This window comes from Apaloderma vittatum, unplaced genomic scaffold, assembly GCF_000703405.1.
Source record: "Apaloderma vittatum isolate BGI_N311 unplaced genomic scaffold, ASM70340v1 scaffold40492, whole genome shotgun sequence".
Taxonomy (NCBI): Eukaryota; Metazoa; Chordata; class Aves; order Trogoniformes; family Trogonidae; genus Apaloderma; species Apaloderma vittatum.
In genome coordinates, this window is record NW_009703853.1 from 32,420 (window position 1) to 40,746 (window position 8,327).

General features: G+C 53.0%; 1 protein-coding gene across 1 annotated transcript in view; it reads left to right on the forward strand.

Annotated features, from left to right (window-relative positions):
* Nucleotides 1-3,030, forward strand: part of RNF123 (ring finger protein 123) — a 34,280-nt gene extending 31,250 nt beyond the window's left edge. Inside the window, 4 exon segments of the mRNA XM_009864779.1 lie at nt 159-347; nt 2,199-2,215; nt 2,217-2,269; nt 2,942-3,030. Coding sequence (XP_009863081.1) covers nt 159-347; nt 2,199-2,215; nt 2,217-2,269; nt 2,942-3,030 — 348 coding nt within the window.
* The last annotated feature ends 5,297 nt before the right edge of the window (nt 3,031-8,327 follow it).

An 8,327-nucleotide genomic window follows, 5' to 3' on the forward strand; every position in this document is an offset into this window, starting at 1 on the left:
GTGTGCCCGTGTCCCACCTGCAGCAAGGTTCAAGACACAACTCTCAGGACTGGATGTGCTGTGGTTCCCTGGCATGCGTGGGAACTGAGCTGGGCTGGGGGTTGTGGTCCATCTTTTGGGAAGGGGCACCTTGTTAAGCTGTCTCTGTTGCTTGGCAGATCCAGCAGGCAGCAGAGCGCTTGGAGAGGAACTTTGTTGACAGCCGGCAGCTGAAAGTGTGTGCCACCTGCTTTGACCTGTCGGTGAGCTTGCTCAGGGTGCTGGAAATGACTGTCACGCTGGCACCAGAGATCTTTCTGGACTGGACTCGCCCGTCGTCTGAGCTGCTGCTTCGGAGACTTGCCCAGGTATCGTCCTTTAGTGGAGTGTGAAGAAGCATCCTCTGAAGGGATATGGGGGCCCCTCAGCCCTCTCTCCAGATGTGCTGTGTCAAGTGGGGACTCCTGCTGCAAAAGCTGCTACAGCAAACCCAGCTGCTGAAGAACAGGAGTTACTCTCTAAAATCTCTACATATTAACTGCTCCCCTCCTTTGCAGCTAGTTTGGCTACAGCTGATTTCTAGCTCTGCCAGGAGGGAGGATGGCAGCTACTTAAATCTCTCTTCAGAGGGGCTATGGCCAGCCTTTTCTACTCAGTAAATACTAAATTATTGTGTGATAAGCAGTGCCATGAAGTCTGGAGAGGAGGTGTGGTACATCTGTGCAGAGAGCTGTGGAGAGCATAGCTGGCTTTGCAGGGAACATGCCCCAGTGTTTGGGCAGGCATCTTGGTCCTTTATGCCTCAGTCCTAGAATATGGTACCGAATGTGTCCACTTCCCTGCCAAGGTCACCGGGACAGCCCTGTTCCAACCCACAACACACCATAGGCTCCAGTGAATTAGTTTCTCTTCTAGAGCATGAACAACCCTTGAAAGCCCTGAGAACAGGCTGCTCTTGTATGAGCCAGCCAGGTGAGGAGCAGTCATATCTGCAGTCATTGCTACCTTACCTGTACCACAAGGGCTGAGGTGATCCAAGGGTTGAGGATCGGGACTCTGAGCAGATGAGTCAAAGCAAGACAGTGAGGGCTGGTACAGCAATTGTGAGGGAAGTGCTCAGCCTGGGCTCCTGGGATTTCTTTCAGGATCCCCATGTGAAGAGGGAAGCGAGGGGCCCTTAGCAGGTGGTTTTGGCAACTTGGGGAGTGGGCAGCAGACAACAGGGTGCTGCAGCATCTCTGTCACGTCCTGGTGCTGCTGTGAAGCCATGCCCCACCGCTGAACGTGCCTACAGAGGCATGCAGTGTTATTGCTCTTTGTGCATGAGGGCGATAGGAGCAGGGATGCTGCATCTGAGAGAGGGTGCTCAGCTTACAGCAGTTGTGTCAAGCCTGGAGCAGTCCCTGCTCATCCCACTGGAGGTTTGGGTGAGAGCTAATGGTGACTAATTAAGTGTCTTTACAGTTGATTCCTTCTGTGCTGGTCACAGGCAGAAATCTCCGCCTGCAGTGATGTTCTGTCAAGCAGAGCAGCAGATTGCTCTCTGCACTCATCCTGTGCTTCAGGGCTGGTAGGTCCGTCCTGCTGCCAGCTCCAGGCAGAGCAGGACCTGGACTGTTTCACCCTGCTGACACTGCTTTTGCCCACAGCTGCCAGCTCAGTCTTCAGAGGTTGTGACTGTCCTAGGGACTGGAGCTTCTGCTTGCCAAGAGCTTTTATACACAGAAATACCTTGGTTTCTGTAGGTGGGATTCAGATTTAGGTGGAAGATGCTGAGATTCAGGTGGCTTGACCTCAGGCTTTTCATAGAATCATAGAGTCATAGAATGGCCTAGGCTGGAAGGGACCTTAGAGATCATTTAATCCAACCTCCCTGTCATGGGCAGGGATGCCACCCCTCAGCTAGACTAGGCAACACATGGGGACCGAGCTGGAATCGACCCTGCAACCTCGGTGTTGTCATTGTTGTCAGCACCATGCTCAACCCACTGAGCTAACTGGCCCCCCTTGGGAGGTTTGAGTCTGGTAAAACCACTGTGGTCCTTCCATGGCAGGGCCAAGCTAGGTCTGTGCTCTGAGCCTCCCTCTGCGCAGCCACCAGCTCCCAGGCACCCAGGCCAAACTATAAGGACATGCTGCCCCAAAGTACGCTCTTCAGATGCTGCTCACAGGAGGGCCCATCCAAAAAATACAACCCCTCTCTGATTTTCCCTGCACAGCTCTTGAACCAGGTGCTATGTGACAGCTGAAAGGAACTTGTTTGACAGAGTGGTCAACCTCCGTCTGCCGGGTGAGCCCATGCATTAACTCTCTGTCCCTCTCAGCTGAGAACATGCTGGAGACATGCCCTTGGGGAGCAAGGGGTGGCTTGTACTGAAGGTCGGTGCAGAGGTGTACAAGGTGGCAGTGGGAGCCATGCTGTGCTTAGGTGGGGAGGTGTTTTGCTAAGCACTGATCTGACACAGGTTAAATGGAGGTCTTTGAAAGGCTCAGAGTCCCTGGATTGCAGTTTAGGTAGCAGGCTTGGTTTCTGTGCTCTGTGTCAAGTAAAGGTGCACTGAATTGCTGGGATAAGCCGTTCTCAGCAACATCAGCCCTCTTCCTCGTGGAGGTGCTGGAGACAGCAGAGACTGGCTCCACTCACTGTGTTACGTATGTCCTCTATTTCCTGTACAGCAGCTGGATTTTCCTGCCTGCTTAGCACGGGCCTGACCAGCTTCTCCTCCTGAGGTTTGAAAGTGGACAGGGGTGCTCTGTCATGAGGGCAGTGCCTGCATCTGCAGTTTGCATCAATGAGCAAGACTCCTCTGTCCTTAACGAAAGCCCTGGCCCCACCAGAGAGCCCAAGTCATGGTCCCTACCTCCTGGACAGCTCTGCCACCAAGTGTGGAAGTAGCGATGCAGCCCTACTCTGCCTGTCGTGAAGTGGCAGCAGCTCTATCTTTTTCTTTTGCTTCCGTAGGGCTGGAGAGCGTGGACCATTACCCAATCCTCGTGGCAGTGACGGGGATACTCGTCCGGCTGCTTGTGGACACTGATGTTCAGGGGTGAGTGGCTTTTGACTTCTGAAGTGCAGAGTCACCGTGTGCGGTGTTTCTTTGGCTGCTGCAGCAGTCAGTGCTGTGGGACGTGCTGCAGGAGCGATGTGGGTGTGTGGGATCTGAAGCGAGGCACTTGTGCAAAGAGCAGGCAGGAGCCAAGGAGCCCTGCAGCAGCGGTATCCCAGTGCTACTTCTGGCTGCAAAACTCCTCCTCGTGGAGCAGAAAAGCCCTTGGGAGAGGTAACTGTGAGGTGCTCTACCCAAAGCACATGTGGACCTTCCTCCCCAGGACGGGGTCTGGCACTCTGTGCAACAAGACAGCTGCTGTGACACGCAGCAATGGATAAAAGGGAGTTCACTAAAGCTCCTTTGCTCTGGACACATCTTGAGGAGGCATTAAAAGGTGTACAGAGCTCTCTAGCTGCGCAGACCTGTGACATGAGAGTGAGACAAAATCCTGGCTGGGCACTTAGGTGATGCTGATTTTTGGATGAAGCAGATCTTCTCGTCTTTATGGTAAGCAGCTGTTCAGAGGGACAGCACTGGGGGAATGATGTGTCTGGACAAAGCTCTCTCCCAGTGTCAGTTGTAGGTGTCCTGCCTGGCCACTGTGCCCTGCAGGAGATGGGTTTCTTCTGTCTGTGCTGCACAGCCTGCTTGTTTTCACATTTGGAGAGCATGATAGTCTCTGGCTTTGCAGAGAGCGGAGCCCCATCTGGCTGAGCAGTTCAGCCCTGCAGCCAGTCTTTCAGCTTCTTCTCTCAAGGACTCAAAAGATGTACACAAATATATCTAATTATATCCTGCCTTCCATGGCTGCTGCACCAGTCTCACAGCCCCAAGAGTGACACTGCCGAGAGCTTAGCACAAGGTCATTGATCAGTGGCCTTTCTAGACTGTGGACGGGAGGATTTTGCTCGCCCCTAGAATCCTGCTCCATAGAAAGGAAAAACATCATGAATTTGATGCCACAACTAGATTCTTCTTCCTCGGGGGAAGTGGGGGAGGTGATAAAGCAGTTCCCTGCGTGCCAGGCAGGATGAGAAGTCCTTCTCTGGCTCCTTGTTCCTTGTACATCTGTCCCAGGCCATGTCACTTGTAGAGTCAAAGGTGTGTGATTGGGAAGTGGCAAGTCTGTGACTGATCTTCAAGGACTTTGTGGTCTCATCCTTGGGCACTGTAAAGGAGAAAAAAATACAAAACAGGGAATGATGCAAGAAAAGCGTTGTGTCCTTATGGTGGACCTAGCTGAGAAGCACAGGATGGAACAGGAAGAAGCACAAGGGAAAATGTCTATATACTAAAATGCTTCTCTGTGATTTTGCAAAGCCCTGCACTAAATCTGAGGTTTAATACATCACTGATCTATAAAAGGCAAGCAAACATTGCAGGGGAGCCACTGAGGTCAATCAAGATAAAAGAACCGAGGCTGGTGGCTTGGAGACCCTCCACTGCCGCTCAGGCAGAGGGATTGGGCAACCTGATGTAGAGGGCAGTGTGGCTGCAGGAAGTACCTCACGTGGAAGGGAAAACCAAGCCACCTGCCCTCTTTGCAGCACCCCGAATTGAGGACTGAGGTGGGAGTGCTGCACCCCACTTACAAAGCGGTTCTGCTCTGTGCTGGCGCTTTGAAAAAGAGCAAAAACAGGGAAAGGACGAGGAAAACCAGGAGGTGTGAGAGGAAGCACAGAGGTTTTTCTACTGCCTTTGCTTTCCTTGAGGGTTCAGTCCTGGTTTGATCCTGCGTGCGAGTCTCTTGGCACCATTGCCACAAGGTGCTGAAGGCTGAGAGGTGCAGCTGGGGTGAGCAGAGCCACATAGGGATCTCCTCCTCACAGTCACCCGGAAAACAGATGGTACAGATCAACAATGGCCAGCCATAGCAGGGCAATGGGAAGCATCTGTCACCAGGCTCAGGAGTAAGAGGATGGTCTGTGAAATGGAAAAGGAGAATTTAAATCTTCCTTGGGTCTGTGTGCTCCCGTAGGAGATAATTGCCGTGGGTCATCTTGCTGCAAGGAGTAACAAAAGAGATTTAAGGGTTCACATGTGTAACCAGGCTCTCCAGAGCACAGCCGTTTACGTGACCTCAAGAAGCTTTCCTTTTTCATTTTCCCCTGCCTCTCAGCGCAGTGAGCAGGATGACAGGAGCTTTGTTAGAAGCACTCTGCTGGAAGCAGGTAGAAATCCCTTGCAGGTTGTATTTGGTAACTCCCAGATTGTGCAAAGTCACTGACAGAGAGAGATAATCCAACCCACATTAACATGTAGGAACTTCTCTGTGGAAATTATCTGGGACACTAGCTGTTACCTTGACTGGTTGCCTGCAAGGAGGCTCTGCCCCGGAGGATGAGGACAGGAACTCGGGTGACCTCCTTGGCTCGGCTGTCTTTTGTGGTTTCCTCTAACCCAGCAAGCCGATGCTGTGCCAGGCACTTGGGTGGAAGGTACCGCAAACTTTGCCCTGGGACAGAGAGGACAGGTTCATCTGAGAGTGAAGGAGTGAGATCCCATTTATGGGGCCAAAGCGCTCTAGTGGGGAAGTGTGAGACTAAGGAGATGCAGGACCCTGCCGACTCATCGAGCCGCGTTATCAGGATGCAGTCAGATGCCTCAGCTGCTCCTTGCCCAGCACAGGACACTCAGCCAGGCATCAAGTCCTCTTGCTGTGTACTGCTGGCATCAAGCACAGCCATTAAGCACAAGAGAAGGGAACATTGCCCAGGCGATACATTGTGCGCTTCAGTTCCTGGATGGAGCAGGCGATGCATTTGGGAGAGAAAAAGTGCATTTCTTCATCAGGTCTGGCAGGTTGGCTGGTGCTGCTGGTGGTGAACCAAAGCTTCAGAGCCCACCTCATCCGGGCTTACTGGTGTTTGCAGCAGGACCTGGGGATTTCGTGGCTCAGCTCCTTTGTTGGACGTAACGAGCTTTGCAAACACGGGCACAGGAGAGCTTGCGCAGGGCCCAGGTGGGGAGCTGCCAGTTAAGCTGATGTCCCTCAGGAGAAGGTCTAGCTCCTAGGCAGGAGCTTGGCAGTTGCCCTGTTTCCCAGCAGAGCAGCAGCCTGTCCACTGAGGGCTTGCTGAGAGGGAGCTAAACCTCACTGGCACCATCGTTACAGGATGTCTTGGCGCCTGGCAGGGCCAAGGCAGCAGGGATGCCTGTGCACTGCCTGTTTGCAGGTCCTAATAACTGAGCCCTGATTTTGTGGAGAGGAGAGGGAAGGCAGGATCTGGCAGGCTGAGCCAGGAGTTGGGCTGAATTGTTGGGTCCACGCCAGAGACCCTGGCTGCCTTCAGCCAGTATCATTCCCCCATTTGCCTGCTAAATAATTGAGCAGATTTTCTATTAAGCCTCCTTTGCAGTGAGCTAATGGAGCAGCGTTGGCCAGAGCTTGTGTAAGGATCCTGGCGAGAGTGAGTGGCAGGAGAAGGGGTGAGGCACAAAGGTGAGGCTGTTGGTCCCCAGCATGCGAGGGCTCGTTGTAATTAGGTCTGGGCATATAGATTGGAACAGGCTTTGTGGAAAGCAAATGGCCATCCTGGAGCAGAGATGAACTGTGTTGTGACGGGGCTCAGCCACCTCCCCGTTCCTCGGGCTTCCCCCAAGCCCCACGAACACCATCTGTGTGAGTCTGGAGGATTACGGCACATAAAAGGAGCCTGCAAACTTGTCTGCAGTGCAACTGTACAAGAAAAGACCTAAGCAGCCTTCAGGGTGCCTCTCCCAGGCACTTCTGCCTGAAAAATGGAGAAGGCAGAGCCAAGATCACTGTGGTCACCAGGAACGTGGTGGTACCAGCCTGCAGAGCTCAGGACAGGGATCCTGGGCCAGAAACAACCATGCTGGTGCCAGTGAGATGCTGAGCATGAGCCAGCAGGACCTGCAGGAGGAGCGGCACTAGACTGGTGTGATACTGGGGTAATTCTGGCTGGATTTCTGCACCCTTCTCCTTTGGGCGATGCAGATGGGTGCAGAGGGGCAGACTGACAGGAGAAAGGAGGTGGAGAGGTGCCTTGGGCCAAGTAACACGTGGGTGAGCAGGAACGTGAGGAGGCATAAGGCTAAATGGGGCAGACAGGCTAGGCAGACTTGATTCAGTTCCTAGATGGTTTTGGGGTCACCTCCGCTGGAAAAGTCATGGAAGATCCCAGTCTGCAGGTTCCTAAACTCAGCCTGACCACTTAACCTGCATGTTCGAGCACTGCTGGACACTGCGTACTTGGCTGGTCCCAGCTGGACATGGTAGTTCTCTGCAGTCCAATATGATACTGTAATTGCTGATCACTTCAACACTAGTGCTCCTTCATGTATTGATGAGCAAGGTGTAGTGGAAGGAGGTGCAGGAGTAGATGTTCCATGGACAACTCAGTTGGGAGGAGTCCTTCCTACCTTGCGCTAAAAACTCAGAAAATGAGTAGTACTCAAGTCCTTCAGCATGTAGCATCTTGGGGTGTTTGTGAGCCAGATCACAAACTAGTGTTAAAACTAGTTAAAAACTAGTCTGACCTTTCTGATCTTACAGTTTTTAAAAGCTGCCAGCTCCAAATGCTACATCCTGAGCAGTGGAACTTCCAAGGCTGGGATCCACCAGCCTGTTGAGCTGTCGGGCACATTCTGGGAGAAAGGAGCAGGCGTCATGCTCGCCAGCACCAGGCTTCTCTGCTTCAAGCTCTTTGGAAAACCATGAGCATCATAAAGAAAGGATCCAGGTCCAGCCACGTCCATCATGTCTCCAGCCCTGGTGGCAGGAGGACGCACACATTGTCCTGGCCAAGATGTGAGGCACCAGGGGAGACAGGAGTCAGCGCTGGAGGCTGGTCCCCAAAGCTAGCCTTACCCCTGTGCCTGCAGGCGCAGGTCCCTGCATACAGGGGACGCCGTGCTTTGTGCTGACCCATTACTTTGCTCCACGAAGTTAAGAAGCGGGAGGCCAGTTTGGCAGCAAGCTGGGGTTGTAATGATGACTGCCGAGAGAGAACCATCCGTTACGTTTCCTAACTCCTGCCTGTCAGGGAGTCTGTGCTCCTGGCTATGTTTTTCCTTGCTGAGACGATTTGCCTTTCAGGCTGCTTAATGAACTGCTTTGACAGTTCAAACTGCCTTCCCTTGCTGCTCCTTGAAGCAGCAGTGTGGTGCACAGCCCTTTCTGAGCATCAGGAAGGTGTGAAACACAGCAGCAGGATTTTCCTGGGCAAAGGCAACAGGGAAGCCCTTGGGGGCTGCACTCATAGAAACCTCAGACACACTGTCCCATGCATAGTGGAGTTCAGCCTTCCTGCAAGGACAGGAGAACTGCAGCCA